This window comes from Panthera uncia, assembly GCF_023721935.1.
Source record: "Panthera uncia isolate 11264 chromosome D3 unlocalized genomic scaffold, Puncia_PCG_1.0 HiC_scaffold_8, whole genome shotgun sequence".
Classification (NCBI taxonomy): domain Eukaryota; kingdom Metazoa; phylum Chordata; class Mammalia; order Carnivora; family Felidae; genus Panthera; species Panthera uncia.
The window spans coordinates 75,867,421-75,888,026 of record NW_026057586.1 but is presented as its reverse complement, the minus strand read 5'-3'; the positions used below and the strand labels follow the sequence as shown (position 1 = coordinate 75,888,026).

Below are 20,606 nucleotides of genomic sequence, written 5' to 3'. Positions count from 1 at the left end.
TCTGACAGAAAAATACATCCAGAAAGATCCCTACGGGAAGTCAGAGTATTTGCTGGGGCTTGTTTTTTCTAGTGAACCATTTGATCCTGATGGTGATTTTAGTTTGGGGTCAGTGGTATGCTGGTAAATGTGTAATAAACAGAACAGTTCTCCAAGAAGGAAAAGCCATGCCAATATCTATGGTGGGCATAGTCCAGCCAAGGCTGATTTCAGGCTTACCAATGTGATGCCATTGAACCTGGGGCCGGGAACACGTTCAATTCTTGTGAGTCAGCATGAGCCAACTCCAGCACACCGTTTTTGGGGGTTGATTTTTTAAAAAAATATATGAATCTGAGGGTGGGGGCTGGGCAGGGGGTTAGGTTTCCTAAAAAGTGCCAGAAAATCTTTTTAGTTAGCAAGAAAGGGGAAGGATGTTTTCTCTTTAATGCCTAATCCCTATTTATGATGTTTCATCCTGATACCATAATTCAAATTTCCCCAAATCTTCAAATGCATTTTTTAGAGCCCAGAAGAATTAAGAGTAAGTAGGAACAAGCACATGGATGAGTTCAGGCTCTGCCACTTAGTAGCTATGTGACTTTGGTTGCTTAACATCTCTGGGCCTCTGTTATTTCATCCATCATATGGGTTCCTGCGGGCCTCAGAAGAATTATTGTGAGCATCAAGCAAGATAAAGAACGTAGAGCATTTATCCCAATGACTGAGAGCACAGCCAAATGATAGCTATTCAAGATTAAAATCCCCATTTCAAAGAGCAGTTGGCTGTATGATTATCAATACCATTGAGACCCAACGCAAGGAAAGAAAGAAACTTCTGAGCAGAGTTTTACCAACAGATGAGATCCATGTCACTGGAAGAATGAACAAACATACAGACAGACAGAAAAAAAGCTAAGCAAGGTCAACCAAAATCTGGTTGCAAAAATAAGCAATCGTGGAATGACCCCAAGAGAGAAACACCAAACCTCTAGTTCTCCTGACTGTGTTTTCTAAGTTTCCACCATCAAGCAGCCAGCATCTCCTGCTATTCAAGCATCTGAAACACAAACCCTGAGCCCTGACACCCACCTTGCATTTTCCAAAAGGAAACATCCATCATCGGGGACCTGCAGGTCCCAGACGTTGCTCTTCTATTAGGCATGATGATGGCTGTAGATCAAATCCTGCCCTCTTATGGATTTTATAGCAAGAAAGTGGGGTGGTTCAATACCTCAACATGGCCTTTCTCCAGGCAGCAAACTTTTGCTAATCGGCAGCTCCCGTCCTGCAAGCAGAAGATGATCTTTGTTAATTGCAGGGAGATCCCATATTTGGCTGGAATTGGTGGAAGGTTGGGTGAATGGACAGATTACAGAATCTAGGATGTCATATGAGTTGCGTCTGAGTCTCCCCTTTTCTTAGCGGGGTCAGGAAAGGCCTTCCCAATTTCATCATGTGGCAGTTCACACACATTATCATTTCCCAGCATCCTCATTAATCCCACAGCCAGCAGGAGAGTTTATTTCAATTGACAAGGTGATTGGGTCCACGAGAGAGCAGACACCAAGCTTTCAATAACAAATATGCTGATTACCCTTCTCTCAGAGACGCAGGCCTCTATTTTGGCAAAGTAAAGACTTATTTTATATATAAAGGTACCCAAATCTTTATCCAAACCCTCGGGACCAGCTGTGTTTCAGAATTGCTTTTTTTTTTTCTCTCTCTCTCTTTTGGCATTTTAGAAAGGAAATATGGGGCAAACACCATAGAAAACATCACACACACACACACACACACATACACACACCGAGAGGACAGGGTAGCCAACTATCATCCAACACTGTATTTCTGCAGGAAAAAAAAAAAAAGAATGAATATTTACACTAAGTGTATAATAAAGATAAACAAAGGTCATCGTTAGCCTACCATCAGTTCAGGTCATGTTTTGCTGCCAAATAAGCTATTAAAAAACTTTTTTTAAGTTTATTTATTTTGAGAGAGAGAGAAAGAGAGAGAGAGAGAATCCCAAGCAGACTCATCAGTATCAGTGCAGAGCCCGATGAGGGGCTCAAACCCACAGACTGTGAGATCATGACCTGAGCCGAACTCAACAGTCAGAAGCTTAACCAACTGAACCACCCATGTGCCCCTAAAAAATTTTAAGTTTATTTATTTATTTTGAGAGAGAGAGAGAGAGAGCTAGAAAAAGCAGGGGAGGGAGGAAGAGAGAGAGAGAGAGACAGAGACAGAGACAGAGACAGAGACAGAGAATCCCAAGCACGGTCTGTGCTGGGCAGAACCCGACACAGGGCTTGATCTCAGAACTGTGAGATCATGACCTGAGCCAAAACCAAAAGTTGGATGCTTAACCAACTGAGCCACCCAGGCACCCCAACATTTTTCTGGTTTTCAACACCCTTTGGATTCTGGAATTGGATAAGGGTTGTAACCCTGTGTTGGTATTATTTTTTTTCTAGAAATTAACTTTCCAAGGACTGACTAGAAAGGAATGGGCCTTTACAGAGAAGCAGCCAAGATGAGATAGATGCAAGCAACCATTACAAACCTTAGTGCCACTTTTCCCCAACTCCATTCACCCCACCCCCTGCTGCCATCTTCCCTAGTTCCCGTGGGAAAGAACTGGGCACACCCCTGGCCAAGCAGGGGAGTAAAGAGTTCCTGATTTACCTTCCAGGCAGGGTACAGCATACACCATGGGGTGAAGGTGTGAGGAGCTGTCCCCTGGACACACTCAAGCAGCACAATCATCTATGTCTTATTGCCTAGGACTGTCCCACTCTTAATCGGGGAGTCCAGGTGGGTATAATCCTGACTTTCATAAAGAAAGTCCAGACACTCGGGGCGCCTAGGTGGCTCAGTTGGCTAAGCATCTGACTTCAGCTCAGGTCATGATCTCACAGTTCGTGAGTTCAAGCCCCTCATCGGGCTCTGTGCTGACAGCTCAGAGCCTGGAGCCTGCTTCGGATTCTGTGTCTCCCTCTCTCTCTGCCCCTCCCCCACTCACACTCTGTCTCTGTCTCTCTCTCAAAAATAGATAAACATTTAAAAAATTTTTAAAAAAGAAAAAGAAAAAAAGAAAGTCCTCACACTCAAGGGCTGGGCTGCCCAGGCACGAAGAACCTGCTGTTCCTTTAGAAAAACATGGAAGGCTAAAAGGCAACCACACTTTGATGTTTCAAATATGACACAGGCTCCTAAATCTACCTGTGTTATAATGAAAATAGCTGGCACCTGGGTGCTTCCGATGTCAAGCACTGCTCTGAGTACTTTACGTCATTCGAGCCTCATTCTAACTGACAGATGAGGAAACTGAGGCACAGAAGATTTAAGTAACTTGCTCAAAATTGCATAGCTAGTAAAAGCTAGGTCAGAATTTGAATTCCGGTAACCTGGTGGCCCAGCACACGTGCTTAACCACTAAATGGCAGTTTCCTCTGTTCCTAGCTAAAGCCCCAAAGTCCTCAATTAATGTAGGGCACGGTCTGGTGTCAAAAAGCAAAAAGAAAAATTCATTGCAAAGTAATATTTGTCAGGGGGCGTCCAGGATACAAAACGGACTGCAGCTTACCAAGATGATGTGATATGTGCGTGTGTCATTTTCTTTTAAGAAACAACAAAAAAAGGCCATTCTATACTTATGGCTTTGGTATTTAACTTAACATATGGGAACCGTCTCTCCATATTGGAACCACTTTTAATGACTGCGGAGTTTATCAACATATTTAACCAAGTCCTGTAAGAACTTTAAGTCTTTGCCAGATCGTCAGTCTTGTGGGGGGAAAAATGCAGCATCATTCTGAAGAACATGCGAAAATAGCAGTTATTACATTGAAGTTGTTTTTCCCTTGTCATGTGCGCCCCCACCCCACCCCGGAAACTCTCATGTTCCTCAAGCCTGCTGTTTTCAGGCACTACTGGGGATACAGCAGTGAAGGAAGCAGGTACCATCTCTGTTCTCTGCAGCTTTGGGGGAGCAGATAATAAACATGCAACAATCAAGATGCTGTGAGATGGCACCAAGGGTCACAAAGAAATTGACGGGGTGATGTGACAGTGGCAGGTTGGGGGTGACTTTTAAATTGGGTCATCCGGGAAAGACTCACTCGGGAGGTGACATTTGAGTGAAATCTTGGATTTCACCTGCTCTCCCCTCTGCACCGATTTAATTGCAAAATGCCTCCCCTGCTTTACTCAAGAGGACATCTCTGCAGGAGTAGGGGACCGTGGCAGGATGATGGGAGCACCTGTCACTAGGGAGGTGACCTGCCTGGGAGACCCTGGGAGCTCTGATCTCTGTCCCCTCCTTCCCTGGTGCACAATCAGCAGTTACCGCCGATCTCCAAACTCAGTCACGGACTCGTGAATGCATTCGAAACCGGTCAACAGACTTTCCACTCTGAGAAGTAGGTGTTTTACCCCACATGACGGTTCGCGAAGGCTGAGTGAACTATTTGAGAAAACCACTCTGATGGCCGCTGTGGAGAGACATTTCAAGTGACACACTAGGAACAAAATGTGCTTGGTGGGTACGGTTAAATGAGATGCGACGGGGTCCCTTCATTGCTAGCAAATCGGATCCCCCAGAAAGCTGCAGCAAGGGGAAATTATGGTCTGAAAATCGTAGCAGATTTGCCCCTATGGATCTGCCCTAGTGCCTCGTTCCCCACCATCAGCCCCTCCTCCAAGCCACACTTAGACCGCTGTCGACAAAAGCATACTGTTAATAGTTTAACTGTGTTCAGTTCTCTGTACAAGGCACCCCGCCAAGCCCCTAACAAGCCCCAAATTTCATCTTCACAGCAATCCTCTGACATAACTAATATTATTCCCTCCATTTTACAGATGAGGACACTGAGGCTCAGAGAGGCTAAGTAACTTACACAAAGACACGCCTCGGAAGGAGGGCAGGCACAGGATTCGAACATCCAGTCCACCTGACTCTTTTTTTTTTTAATTTTTTTTTTCAACGTTTTTTATTTATTTTTGGGACAGAGAGAGACAGAGCATGAACGGGGAAGGGTCAGAGAGAGAGGGAGACACAGAATCGGAAACAGGCTCCAGGCTCCGAGCCATCAGCCCAGAGCCTGACGCGGGGCTCAAACTCACGGACCGCGAGATCGTGACCTGGCTGAAGTCGGACGCTTAACCGACTGCGCCACCCAGGCGCCCCAACCTGACTCTTAAACCCACTGTTAAACCACCAGCATGCACTGCTTTCCTGGTCCTATTGCTCAGAGAGACTTGGCTGAGGTCACACAAACAGTAGATCAGGGACATCAATTAGGTAAACTAAATTAAGCTGCCGGAATGAACAACCCTAAAATCTCAAAAGCTTAATGCAACACAAGTGCATTTCCTGGGCGTCCTACGTGTCATCAACATGGGGCTGTGCTCCTTAGTCGGTCAAGGACCCAGGCTGACAGGAGCTCCTTGTCAACATAAGCTTCCACCATCAACTGGGCAGCAGAGGGAATCTGCCTTGAGGGCTGGCCCTTAAAGCATCCACCCTGAACGCCACATTCAATTGCATTTATTTATTTATTTATTTAAATATGAAATTTATGGTCAAAAAAAAAAAAAAAGTTAATCGCTTTTAAACAAAGCAAGTCACAGCACTACCCCTGTCCTCAAGGAGCCAGAAAGACCTGGGACTATTTGGTAAACAGCACTAATGACCACCCCACCAAGCCTTGGGAAGGACTGTCAACTTGCTGTGCCCATCTCAGACAAGGTGTGCAGCCAGCCCCCTGTGGACAAAGAAACACAGGTGGTTTACTTCTTTTCCTGCCCCTGTTTGATCTTCCTTTTTTTGGTTTATTTGCTACTGAGAATGAAACATCAGAGAGACTGATTCTGTCTAACCAGGGCCCTTTCTTTATCAGTGGCTTTGCACGAGCAAGGGCGCAAGGGCTGTTTAAGATCTCTGGGAGCCTCGCTGCATTTTTAACTCATTTACCTGCTGCCTGGAGTCACAATAGATTTCGGGTCATCTAGGAAGTCAGCGTTAACAGAAAGCCTCCCCATCTTCCGATCGGGCTTGAATATTTAAGATTTTGAAAGCTTGGCTGGGACCAGATTTAATTTTGAAAGGGGAAGGGGGTTGCTTTTGAACTTCAAGAAGAAGGCTGGAGGCACAGCAGGAGCTGCGTTAGTGAAAGGAAGGAGCCCCAAAGCCCTGTGGTCTTGAAAGAAACGCTCCAAAGCAGAAACTGCTAAAGCTTCCAGTTGGTGAGCCTTAAATCAGACTTCAAAAGCGCCGCTAGTTTAAATATTGTTTATAGGACTGAAGTATTGCTGCTCCTTCCTCTGGCTGGATTTTAAATATTCCCTAATTTGATTACTCGGGGGAGAAGCAGGCAGAACCAACGTTAAATGAGCTTCACTGTTAATTATTCAGAGGGCTTTTTATTGTGTAATCAAACATAAAGTCTTACAAAAAGCTTGAAGGCACATTCTCACCCCGCCCCACCCTCCCCAGCCTGACTTCCACCTTGGCGCCTATGTATGTTTCTTGGGTTGTGGCTGTGGGCTGGTAAATATTCAGCAAAGTGCTGCCAGGGAGGAGGGCACACCTCCCCCCCACCCCCACCCCCAGCCCCTGCTCCACATCTGGGCTGGTAAAAGCCTTCGATTCCACTACCCAGAGCCTTGTGCCATGAGAAGCCCGTCTTATGCAAGTTTGAGCTTGATCACCCTTTACCTCCTATATCTGAGCATCTCCCACCTCCCTCATCAGCGCTCAGCAGCCCCTGAGAAGTCTAGACCCCTGTCAGTGCCTCCCGTCATCAACCTGGTCTGGCCACCTCAATTCCTCAAGTCCCTGCTCTATACTAGATGACAGCTAGCCAAATGATTTAAAGGATGCCAGCCATCCAAAATCCTTTCTGCAGAGAAAAAGGAGATAAAGAAAGGGATGGGTGGATGGGTGGACGGATGGATGGATGGATGGACGGACGGAAAGAGAAATCAGTATGTTAATCAATCATTGATCGATAGGTAGAAGGAACTGAAAGAGCACACACTGAGTCTTCCTGCTTGTTTATCAACAGAGATCCACTGTCCGGTAGCCCCAAGCCCAAAATCCAAAAGGCTCTGGAAACAATTTTTCCATAACTCATTCTGCAGCAAGCTTTGACATGAACCAAACTGACTTGGTGGCACAATCTGACTTGAAGTTATTCACAAGTCTTTAGCCCACCTAGAGTAAATATTCATATATGTCACTGCAGAAATAGTAATGTGTCTGGTTACAGGATGCTGTCCCAGTCCCCGCTTCTGGAAGGATTACGTTAACATATGGCACAGGCAGCATATATCCTTCCCAAAATGCCAACGTGGCAACACATCTGGTCCTATGGGTTTCAGATGAGGGATTACGGGCACATCACCAACAAAACCTGCTGGAGGCTCAGTCTCATAACCAGAAAGTTCCCAACCCCTGAGGGGAGGAACCAGGATTTAGGGTACCCGAAGTTTAGTTAACTGGGGAATGGTGGTGCTTTAAGAAAAGGAATAGAAAAACTGCAGTGGAAAATTAGGTACAGGGCCCCACAGGGACGCATCAAGTGACAGTTATTAGTTTCACTGTAAATCTGAACCTGGGTGAGTGACCTGAGCACCCTCGCCCCCGTTTGTTTTCTCATCTGTAAAATGGGGTGACAATGACTGCATCGCAAGGTCTTACTGAGACAATTCAGTGAGAAAGCATCTTGCATGTAGCATCATACAGAGTTCTGCTCAATACGCTCCAAACCAATGATTTTCATTGTGCAAAAACCTGCCCCCACAACCTCTCCGCAGGCCCCCTCAGTTATACTCTCTCCATGCTACTCACAAGTGCCCCTCATGGTAGGATTCTCGGACACCACCGCAGGCAGAGATTCAGAAATGAACATGCCTTTCAGTTCACCCCCCAGGAGTAGCTGCAGACTTGCCCTGGAGTTTAGCAGAGGACCCAAGTCCAAATCGCAAACAGATGCAGAATGAATACAAATACATTCACCTCCCTCAGCCCCACCTCGTAAGCGGTGGTCTCTCCTAACCTCAATTTTCACTGGCAGGACCCAGCTATGGAGGACTGTCCCTCTCACTTCTTCACGCAAACGTGGGGGGGGGAGGGGGGGGGGGGGGGGAGAAACGGTAACAGAGAACAGCCACCATCCATCATCCACTCATTGCATTTCCTAAAAGAACTTGTAGTAAAACCGAGGCTCTGGGAGCGGAAAACTCATTAAGTTGTTTCTCACTCAGGGACCCGGGTGGAAGCAAGAGCACAATAAAAAAAATCAATAAGGACAAGTCCATGGGACAGAGGTGGGAGCACTTCGTGACAGCGCCTAAGGTAACTACCAGCACACGACGCTCTGGTCTGGCTACCAGCCCCGACTTGAATTGGGAGCGTTTTTTGCCAGTCTCCTCTCTGATGGGATTTTTTTTTTCTAGTTGGTTCTCTGAGTGAAGAGAAATCAGAACCACATGCTGTTGGATGGTTTTTGTAAATTTTAATTAAAACGGCTATCTGGGGATTACGGGAGACATGACATTTGGCCAGAAACCACTTCACGGGAAAGGGGAGGAGCAGCTGCGGAGCTGCTCAATTACATGTCACCGGAAGGAAATGGACTCACCTCACTCCATGTTTTTAATCAATACCAGTCATTTCTCTCTCGATCTCTCACTCTCTTTTTAACTCAGCCAGAAAATAAGAAGTAGGTGATTCAACAGATAGGGTGTTCTACAAACAAGAACGCGCATTTACCACCAAGGGAACATCGAGAGGTCTATTCTTTTCACTCAAAACTATTCCAAACCCAAAGCTTCCCAAATTCATCTACCCAACAAACAAGCACCGTAAAGTAATAATGACAAGAGGTAATATTTATTTAAGTTTATCTATTTATTTGGGGGGGGGAGGGGGCACGTGAGTGCACATAAGTGGGGGAGGGTTAGAGAGGGAGAGAGAGAACCCCAAGCAGGCTCTGAGTCATCAGCACAGAGACCAGTGTGGGGCTCGAACCCATGAACCGTGAGATCATGACCTGAACAGAGATCAAGAGTCAGATATACAACTGACTGAGCCACCCAGGCACCCTGACAAGAGGTAATATTTAGATAAGTAAAGGTAGTTGAAAGAGCAGGCACCTAGAATGTTTCCTACACCTGTGCCCTTCCCCACAATATGAGAATAATGTTCATCCCTGCCTACTTCACAACGTTAGTAAAGAACCTCAGGAAACACCATGCCAACTCACTTTGAAAGGGGTAGGGAGGCCTGGGTGGCTCGGTTGGTTAAGTGTCCAACTTTAGCTCAGGTCATGATCTCACGGTTCGTGGGCTCGAGCCCCACATCGGGCTCTGCACTGACAGCTCAGAGCCTGGAGCCTGCTTTGGATTCTGTGTCTCCCTCTCTCTGCCCCTCCCCCACTTGTGCGCTCGCTCACTCTCAAAAATAAATAAGACATTAACATAAATTTTAAAAAAAGAAAGTGGTAAAATGTTGATAATTACTGTGGTTATATAATTTTTAATTTTTTTGACATTTTTTATTTTTGAGAGACAGAGAGAGCACAAGCAGGGGAGAGGCCGAGAGAGAGGGAGACACAGAATCTCAAGCAGCTCCAGGCTCTAAACTGTCAGCACAGAGCCTGACACGGGACTTGAACCCAGAAACTGTGAGATCATGACCTGAGCTGAAGTCGGACGCTTAACTGACTGAGCCGCCCAGGTGCCCCATGGTTATATAATTTTTAGAAGCCACTTTTTAACATAATTGCAATGGGCCAGGTTCTATGCTGAGGAAATGCTTTGGGTACATTAGCCAGCTCTGCCCCAGGAGGCACAATTCTAATCCCCAGCTGGGAGAGGAGGAAGTTGAGGCTCAGAGAGGCTAAGTGACTTGCATGAGGTCACACAACCGGGTAATGGCAGAGCCAAGAGTTAATCCTGGGTCTGTTCATGAAACACTGTTTATTAAACACTGAGCTCGTCAAATGCATGTCCTCCATGGTGTCACGATTATAATTGCCCCTCATGAAGAGTTGCACTATTTTCTTGCTCTTTCATCAGGGTGTGCCTAGATCTGAGAAGTAGAAGCCTTTATTCTTTATCACAGAAAGTTGCTATGGAGACACTGTGTACATCTGTCTCCAGAGATGCACAGAAAAACCAGCAGGAACCACAAACCTTAAAAAAAAAAAAAATCCTCCAGGAATATTCATGACAAAAATTGCAACAGGGGACAGTAAATCACCACACTGGAACTCTCACAAAATTGAATTCCCTAGGAAATTTATAGGTCACACTCTAGGCTGAAGTGTGGTCCATTCTGAGGACAAGGGAGCACTGGATTAGGAGTCAGGAGACCTAGCTTAGCCACGGTGACCTGGTTCACTGTGTGGCTTCAGACAAGTCCTTTCCTGTCTCCTGACTTCAGTTTCTGCGCCTCTAAGATGAAAGCTTTGAAAGAGGGGCTGCAATCAATTCCCACAGCAACTGATATTCTTCTGTGTGTTTAGAGCTTGTCAGTGCCAAGATCATGTTTGTGTAAGAACCAGGCAAACTGGGTATATGAAAAAAATCTGGATGGGTGTAATGTATTAGGGAGTGGTGAGGTCTGTGGCAAACAGGGATATGCCTGCTCAGCTAAAGGGAAGAACTTCTGCCCAGCTCTAGCCATTTTGCCATGTGAGAATGGAAGTCTGGGGCTTATCATTTTTCAGAGAGACTAATAACCTAGGTTGCTATATAAAAACCTCCCCAATTTGTAAAATTCAGGGCAGTTAATCATGTCCCCCCCCCCCCCCACCCCCCATGGGCCGCCAGTTTGAAACCTTTGCTTCTGAAAAAGTATAAGGAATCACTCAGGGAAATCTTTTCCTTTGTTGCCAAAAGCAGTCCCTACTGAGGTGGAACACAGCAGCTGGTTAACACTGCTCCTGAGTGAAATATAAAAAATAGGGAAAAAGCATTTGGGGATTTAAGTCAATTCAGACAGAGTCAGTTCAATAAAGGGTAAGCAAGATGCTGAAACTGCCTGTCACATGTTCCCCCCACATTTTATTTTTCTGCCACTCTCAATTAATCAGAAGTGTCAGCCCTTCACTTCGGATTTCCTGGCTGAGGTTGTTAATTGAATTTTAATTAATGGCAACTTTAGGAGCACAAAATGAAATCCTAGCCCAAGGAAGATCCACACGGAGCTCTGGATGCAGAAAGCTCCTTGAGACCACCCCAGTCTATTCTCTTTGTTTTGTAAATAAAGAAACTGAGGCAAGGCTGTGGCTTGCTCAAGGCCCCTCTGATGTTCGTCCCCCTCCCCCCACCCCGCCCCGGATCCAGGTCCAGTGCTCATTGCCAGACTCCAGGCTGCCCCTGGGACACGATGTGTCCAGCCTTCATAAATGATGTTGATCTAAAGAGTCTGGTTTCCAGAGCCAGGAATTCATATTGTGCCAGAGGAGACCGGATGAGGTGACTTCCACATATATTATCCCCAGTTACAATGTCAGGACAAAGGGGATGCTGTGTCAAGCTCCTGATTGGACAAAGGAGAGAACATGCCCCCTTGGAGATCTGGGTAAACCCACCTTCTTCTTCCCCTGTGCAACCAGGAAGACCCTCCCCTCTTCCCAGGGTGGGGGGCGAAGTTCCACCTGTACTCATGGCCCCACAAGGCACCCACCAAAAAATTACTTCTGCCCACATGCCGTGGACTCCATGATACGAATCCTGAGGGACACAACTCTCTCCACCCTGTTAGATACTTATTAGATGTTGGTGTGGCCTCAGTGCTGTCTCTTCTTCTATCTGCTTTCCGAAGGTATCAAACACTATGAGTCTGATTGAAAGATGACCTCAGTCTTCCCTGCAAGAGCATTCATTTTAAAAGTTCGTAAAAAAAAAACCCATAAATACATAAATAAATGTTCTCAAATAAAACTGTTTCCATTCATCGAGCATAAACTATAGCCCAGGGCGCTATTGAGCTCTTACCCTGGAGCAGCTGAGGACCTACTGTGTCCCACTGTAAACTTGGTATTTTCATCAGCATGGGATCAGGGGAATTTTCAAAGCCACTGAGAAAAGAGCATTGCTTAAAGTATTTTCAAGCAAGGCCCAATAATTAGCATCGGTGTTGACCTGACCTGGATTTGAATCCCGGCTCTGCCACGTGCTAGCTGTGTGTGACCTTGGGCAAGTTAGAAACCCTCTGGAAGACTTGGGCCATGAGTTAAACGAAGACAGGACCCTGCACAGTAGATTCAGAAGTGACATCAATCATGCAAGCGGGTGAACACACACACATACGTGTGCACACACACGCACCGGTAACCCATCCTGTCTGACTCCTTTCCTTCCAAAAGTCCACATTTCCCTTACAGGGCTTTCTCTACCTACCCCTTACTACCTTCGAGGGCTTGTCACCTAGACCCTTCTGTCCACCACAACCATGGCTCTCCTTCCTCCCACAATGAGTGCTATCTCATCAGAGAAATCTGCTTCCCCGATATCCCACTTCCTAAACATCAGCTATAGAATTTTCTCCATCCTACATTCTTCAGAAGATTCCAGCAAACACAAATCTTCATTGTTGGAGGGCCTGGCGTCAACTCAGTGGAACAAGAAATTGATACATGCAATGTGGGGTCAAACCAAGAGGTAGCTGAAGAAATGAGACCCATCCTCCCACAGTTTAAAAATCAACTCTGATGATTATTACAAAAGAAAAGTTAAAAGCTCTTCTGGTCCCCGGTAATATCATTAGAATATGCATTTGGCTTCTTGTGGTGACTACGTGGACAACCATGGCACTCACTGAACAGAGTAAGTCCCATAATGTTTGCTTCAAATAATACACATTTTAGGGGTATCTGGGTGGCTCAGCCAGTTAAGTGTCTGACTTCAACTCAGATCATGATCTTGTGGTTTGTGAGTTCAAGCCCCATGTCGGGCTCTCTGCTGACAGCTCAGAGCCTGAAGCCTGCTTCAGATTCTGTGTCTCCCTCTCTCTCTCTGCCCCTCCCCTGCTCACACTCTGTCTGTCTCTCTCTCTCTCTCTCTCTCTCTCTCTCTCTCTCTCAGAAATAAATAAACATTAAAAAAAAAACTTTTTTAAATTAAAAGATAAAAAAAGGGCGCCAGGGTGGCTTAGTGGGTTAAGTGTCCAACTTTGGTTCAGGTCATGATCTCGCGGTTTGTGAGTTCAAGCCCCGTGTCGGGCTCTGTGCTGATAGCTCGGAGCCTGGAGCTTGCTTCGGATTCTGTGTCTCCTTCACTCTCTGCCCATCTCCTGCTCATATTTTGTCTCTCTCTCTCTCTCTCTCAAAAATAAACATTAAAAAAAATCTTTAAAAAAAAAGATTAAAAAAATCATACACATTTTAAACTATCTTGATTTGTGACAGATCCAGGATACGTCTCATGGTGTTCAGAAAGAGCCAAAAGAAATTCACATTCAGAGCCAGGTTTTCACTTTTTCTTTCTTTCTTTTCTTCTTTCCTTCCCTCCCTCCTTTATTCTTCTCTCTCCCTTCTTTCCACCCTCCTTCCTCCTTCTCTCCTTCCTTCCATCATTCTGTCCTCCCTCCCTTCTTTCTGAGACCCCTCTCTCTTCTCTCTTTTCTTCAGACCAAGAAATTCAAAATTCCTATACTGCGTGTCACCAACTGCAAGCCAAGCCGGCGAGGCTCCACCCTCAGTCTGTCTCGGACCAGTTGGGGATCATCCCCCCAGAGCAGTATGATGTCCATGAACCCCGGCTCAGACGAGCCCCAGAGTGTGATCACCCAGGCAACAGGCAGCAAGGACATTGAGGACAATGAATCCTCTTCGACCAAGCCTGATGAAGAACCTCTCCATATCAGTAAGTCGTACCTGAGATCTGAACAATCTGCCTGGACTCTTTGCCTTAAAGCAAAACATCAAGAACCCCTCCTACTCCACCTCCACCCCCATTCAGTTAAAAGAGACACAGGGGTCTCCTAGCCCTGTTCAATTTCCTCAGTCCCCTTTGCTTTTCCCCGGGGGAGACTGGAAATATACTCTGTTCCTTGGGTTACTCTGAGCAATTTCTCCTCGAGAGACAGCCCATGGTCATCAATTGCTCCTTTTAAATTTCTAATAATTATAGGGGCGACTGGGTGGCTCAGTCGGTTGAGCGTCCAGCTTCAGCTCAGGTCATTATCTCACGGTTTGTGAGTTCGAGCCCCATGTTGGGCTCTGTGCTGACAGCTTGGAGCCTGGAGCTTGTTTCAGATTCTGTGTCTCCCTCTCTCTCTGTTCCTCCCCTGCTCGTACTCTGTCTCTCGCTCTCTCTCAAAAATAAATAAACATTAAAAAATTTTTTTTAATTCTAATAATTATATTTTATTGAGCCCGACTTATATAAAATGTTGTCACTTCAGCATGAAATCAATATAAAATTATTAATGAGATATTTCACATTTTTTCATACTAAGTTTTTGAAATGCAGCATAGACTTTTTAAAATAACTTTATGGAGGTATAATTTGCATACCATAAAATTCACTCTTTTTAAATGTACAATTCAATGACTGTTAGTCAATTTACAGAGTTGTGCAACTATTATCATAATCTAGTTTTAGAACATTTCAATCAAACCAAAAGAAAACCTCATATCCATTGGCAGTCTCTCTCCTTTGCCACCCCATGGCTCTAGGCAACCACAAATCTACTTTCTGTCTCTAGGGATTTGTCTTTTCCAACTATGTTATATATGGAAGTTGTATCCCTCTGTGACACTCGTCCCCTCCTCCCCCTGCTCTGGAAGATGCATTTTCAGTGGTTCACAATTTGGGGGACACAGGTGCTTTAGAAAATCTATTAAAAACTAGGAGTCCTCTCTCCATGAGAAAATTTATACACACATATATACATAGTTTTGCATACTCTTTTAGGTACAGCCTATGGACTTCCACCAGATAGAATCGTAACTAGATTCTATAAGTCATGCAAAAAAAATTATTCTCAGAACTTTCTGAGTAGAGCTTGTATAGTAAAAGGAAATAGGAAAGAAGGGATTTATGCAGAAAGAGAGGATAGAAGAGAAAAAGAAAGGATCATGAACGAGCTGGCCAATGCAAAATTATGGACTCTGGTTCATGGACCCCTTCCCACCACATCTCCTGTGTCCCCTCAGTGGTGCCCAAGCGGAGGCCTGTCTTCTTAGCCAGTGTTCTTTCAGACCATCTAGAATGCCTGTGGCAACCAATGCTGGGCTGGGCTAGGCTGAGCTGAAAAGAACTGGGTGTAGGATAGTTTCAAGGAGATTGAATAAGAGGTCAAGGTAGACCAGAAAGCCTGATTGAGGCCCTAATCATCACAACAAAGAATGGACAGAAGGACAAAGCATCCAGTAAGTGGTCAGGACTCAGAGTAATGACTGCCAATGAGAAAAATTCCCACCCTTGTCAACAGGGTGAAAGCCGTGAAAATCCATGAAAGGCTCCGAGCCCTGAAAAGCTGTTTGCTGAACAGACTATCTAAGATAGTGAGGAACCAAGATCAGCCATCAGCAGACATGTGACTCTTATGGATTTCTTAAACCTTCTTTCATTCGACACGTATCTACTGATCAGCTACTGAGCACCTGGAACTGAGGATTATAGTTCCTGGCCTCCCCAAGCTTAGGTTTTAGAAGGAAAAAGCAGGTTATAAACGAAACTGCAAATATCAAGTCAGTTGCAGATAATATGTGATCAGAAGATAATAAAACAAGACATGGGCCAGAGAGAGACTGTCGGTGGGGATGAGGCTAGTTTAGCCACAGTCGTCAAAAAAGCCTCTCTCAGCTCTGACCATTTAGGCTGAGATCTCAGGATATGAAGCCAGGGAGGGAGGTAGGAGTCAGAGTGGGCATGGCCTTTGTAGGGTAAGGTAAGGACTTCAGAATGATCTCAATGGCAACAGGAAGTCTCTGGGAGGTTTTCAGTACAGGACTAACCAGATCTGGTTTTCTTTTCAAGGTGTCTGTGTGGTTATCAATGTTATATCCATGTTGTGTGTCTTTCAGCCCCAAAAGCCCTGCTCTTAAGTAAGAAGAGAAGTGTCCCCAGCTCCAAGAACTGCCTCAGTCCAGAAGTGGCACAGTGTCCCCCAAGAGGAAGCAGGCATGCCAAAGGAAGGAGGGGGTGGAGGGGGAAGGTATCTGTGATGAGCAGACGGGTGAACAGTGCCACCTCTCCAGGCCTCTGAGACACCGCAGACCTGTCCCCAGTCGCTGCCTCCTACCCACATCTAACCAGCTAACTGGTCCCCTCAGTCTTACCTCCTAAAACTCCTTTAAACCTTCTCTCTTCATTCCCGTCGCTTTCATCTTCGTTTAGAGATAGAAAACTGAGGCATGCAGGCTAGTTCCTGCCACTTACATTTTGTTTAATACACAAGGTTTTGTTTAAAAAAAAACTGGGGTGATATTCTAAGATTGAGAGATTTTACATAAAAATTTTGATTAAAAACCCACCACCACCACTGTGGCAAGAGTGGACCCGCAACCATGCACTACATCCAAATGGAGCTGCCCCTCTTAGGGGGGGCACGTGCTGGCTAGTTTTCCACAATCCCCACCACTCCCTATTACCCCCAATCATTGTTCCCAATTGGCCAAGTGCATGGCTGTTTATCATCTCATGTGCCCTACTATTTTCCTTAGAATAAGGATGATGATGATCATGACGATGATGACAGTACAAGAGTTAATGCTTAAGAAGACTTTTACGTATCAGGCACTATTCTAGCTTCTGCTATATACATACTGTGTACATATACAAATTCACACTTATGTGTATGTATATATTTGCATGTAAATTCAATGAGTCCTCACAATTTTATGCCTTTTTGTAGATGAGAAAAGTGGGGTACAGAGAGATTAAATTACCTGACCAAAGTCACACATCTAATAAGTGATGAGGCCAGAATTTGAACCCAGGAAATCCAGTCTAGCCCTCGAGTCACACAAAATTTGATTTTTCTTACACTAGCTCATGTCATCTATCCCGGTACCTGACCCTTCTTGGTACCTGAGTTTGGAACCCCCAGGTCCACAGTCTCATTACCTCTCACCTACATGACAGCAACAGCTTCCTAGTCTCCCTGCTTCCTGTCTTGCCTTCACTTGCCCATGGATTCTTCTCCATGTTGAGCCAGAAGGAACTTCCTAACTTAAAAATCTGACGTAGGAGTGCCTAAGTGGCTCAGTTGGTTAAGCATCCAACTCTGGATTTTGGCTCTGGTCATGATCTCATGGTTCGTGAGTTCAAGCCCCCCATCGGGCTCCATGCTGACTGTGCAAAGCCTGCTCGGGATTCTCTCTCCCTCTCTCTGCACCTCCCCTGTTTACTCTCTCTGTCTCAAAAATAAATAGATAAACTTAAAAAAAATCTGATGCAGTGTTGCCCAGCTTAACATCTTTCAAGACTCCCCACTGCCTCTAAAACAGTGCATCTGATCTTGTCCCAAGCTGTTACAATAGGCTCAGCTTTTGCCACTTCATACCTTCCACCAGGCACTCCAACCTCAACAAATAGCTTTCCTCTTCTTAAACAACGCTCATTCTCTCATGTTGTCCTCTGTCTGCAATGCCCTTTAACCTGTGACACTTTAGTCTGGTGGACTCCTAGTTAACCTTCAAGACCCAACTCAAATGTTCCCTGTGAAGTTTTCTCTGACTCTCCTGGGTTCCCTCCCTGTCATTTCCCTTAGTACTTTTATTTGGTTTTATTGAGTACTTAATTTTAACTTACAATTGTATCTCAGTGTATCAGGAACTCCTTTTGGCTAGATACAGCAATCTGAAAAATAGTAGCTTAAGAAAGATATTTATATTTCTTACAGATTAAAGAAGACCAGTCCACAGCTGGTATGGCTCCAAAAGGTCATCAGGAAACCTGCTTCCTTCTGTCTTTCTTTGCCATGATTCTCAGCATCACTTTACGATCTAAAATGGCTAGAATGCCAGCCATCACAGCCACATGCTAGGCTGGAAGCAGAAGAAAGTAGGTGAAGTAGGAAATTGCTCACTCCCAGCTGAATTGAAGCAATCTTTTCAGAAGCTCCATGCAACATTTCTACTAAACTCTTAGTGCCCAGAATTTAGTCACAGGGGCACACCTAGCTGCAAAGATGTTGGACAACAGGTCTAGTAAATGCTTACCCTCACACACATAAACACACACACACACACACACGCGCACGCGTGCGTGCGTGCACATGCACATGTTTCTATTACTAAGGAAGAGGGGGGGAAAGGAATGTGAGCTCCCTGCTGGTGTAGAACAATGACGTCTTATTCACCTTGAGCCTGGCACACCGCAGGTGCACAACAATGACCAGGAGATGCGTTTCCACCAGATATCTATGTCCCAAAAAGAAAGTCTTTCTATTTCCACCTCCTCACCCTTCCCCTCTATTTATACCTTATCCTCATCCCATTTGTCAGAGCCTTGACAAAAGTAGATTAATTTCCCAGACTTTCACTGCCTTCTAAAACCTTCTCAAATTTATTCTGAATTCATGAATCCTATTCTGAGAGACACCATTTGACCAAGGTCTAATTTCCAGGGCTGGCTGCATAATGAAGTCTTTGTGGAGGCAAATCACTGGAGACAGCAGGTTGTGGCCTCTCCATGGACTGATCCCCTCCCCAAATCAATGGCAAGGGGATTCTCGAGAAACCAAAGCCCAGGCCATTCCTGCTGCCAGTCTTGAGGCTCCCAGTCTTGGAACTGTAAGAGGAGAAACTCACTTAAATAGCAACCCAGAAAAGATGCATCCCACGGTGGCTAACGTTCCCCCAGAACCCAACCCCATACAACAAAAAGACCTCCTCCATTTTCCCCTAAAGAGGAAGGAATGAGTTTTGTCACTCAAGAGTGAGCTGTGTGGACAGGCTGTAGATGGAAGGTGGAGGACAGAAGTCAGAATTTTTTTTCTTTGGCGGTGTGATTTAGCACTCGAAAACACAGGATGCCATTGTCTGTGAGCAATGGGTAGTGTCCTCTCCATGGCTCTGGGGACTCAGGACTGAGCAGGTTCCTCTGAGTGTGGGCATCCATTCCAGGACCGTCTTCCTCAGGGAAATCCTATTTTGTGGCACCTGATCCCCTTCCAAACAAGTATCTTCTCCCAGGTAGCCATGAGGCGTAGATGTGGGCCTCCAAACCCCCAGGCTTTATTCTAATTCATATGTAACCAAACTCAGGTACATGATGAATGGAGCCTGATTTTGGTTGGGCACCATACATTCCCAGACACATTATCGGCAAGCAGAAAAAAAAAATTTTTTTTCGGTGCATTAAGAGAGCGAGGAGCCTTCTATATGATTCTCTAGGAAAGCTGCCTGACGTGCCAGGTCACTAGGGTCATTTGCTGGTATCCACCCACCCCTAGGCTGGCTTGCTTGTGAGTGGGGGCAGGAGTGGGGGAGCAGTCAGATGTTGCTCCTTGGTTCTGAGGAGATGGGAAGAAAGTGGAGGAACCAGCTACAGGTGCCTTACTCATAGGCTTCTAGACACTCCCCAAGGATTCTGGGATGTGCAGCAGTAGGGGAGGTGGGTGTGACAAGACAACGAGGAAGATCAGATTCAGGTCAAATGGAATCATGCCCTCAAATTACTGGGAAGATAGATTACTTGAGAATGAAGAAGGTGGAGTAGAAAATGGCTGAATGAGGGTGTTGTTCACAACCTAGATGGCTCCAAGGTCATTGAAGGGGAGCGCCCTTGCCCTAAGCACCCACTGACTGCATTCATAAACAAGGCTGGATACAAATGGCCATAGCAAGCACTGGGCCTCGCTCTTCTAGGTATGGCTTTTGAGACCTGCACTTGCGTTGACTATAGGCACCTGACAAAGGGTGAAAAGGGTCCCCACTGGCACTGTCCTCCTTCGCTGAACCCCCAAATCTAGCTCAAGTTCTTCCAAGTCCTTCCCTCTTTTTCTCTCCTTAGCCATTCACTTATTTACCCAGCAAATGGTGACTGAGAACCCTCGATGACAAGCACAGTGCCAGGTACTTGCAAATCTGTATCCATATAAAACATGTAGGATTTCTACTGTCCCGCTCCAAGTACAGTTCATTTTCTAATATTAGTTTCTCAGGGCTGCGTCATGAAGTACCATGAACCGGAAGGTTGAAAACAACAGGAATTTATTGTCTTACACAGTTCTAGAGGCTGGAATCCAAAATCAGGGTGTCATGGGGCTATGCTTCTTCCAGGACCTATAGGTGGGGAATCCTTCCTTGCCTCTTCTAGCTTCTGACAGTAGCTGGCAACCCTCGGCACTTGGCTCTAGATGCACTGTCAATCCAATCTGCCTCTGCCATCACAGGCCATCCTCTCCCTGAGTGTCTGTCCCCTCTTGCTATAAGGACACCAGTCATATTGGATTAAGATGCCACTCTACTGCAGTGTGACCTCATCTTAACTTAACTAATTATACCTGCAATGTCTCTGTTTCCAAACAAGAATGTGAATAGTTCACGTTCTGAGATACTGGGTGATTAGGACATCCATGTATCTTTTGGGAAGACACACTTCAACCCCTAACAGTCAGGTACAAAGATGTATTTCTACCCTATAGAAAACAG

At 45.6% G+C, this 20,606-nt stretch overlaps 1 protein-coding gene across 3 annotated transcripts in view; it reads left to right on the top strand.

The window, feature by feature from the left end:
* CCDC60 (coiled-coil domain containing 60) overlaps positions 1-20,606 on the top strand; it is a 162,731-nt gene that overhangs the window by 128,606 nt on the left and 13,519 nt on the right. For all 3 annotated transcript variants that reach the window (XM_049619265.1, XM_049619263.1, XM_049619264.1), the window contains 2 exons: positions 8,254-8,344; positions 13,629-13,863. In XM_049619265.1, coding sequence (XP_049475222.1) covers positions 8,254-8,344; positions 13,629-13,863 — 326 coding nt within the window. The remainder of the gene's footprint in view (positions 1-8,253; positions 8,345-13,628; positions 13,864-20,606) is intronic.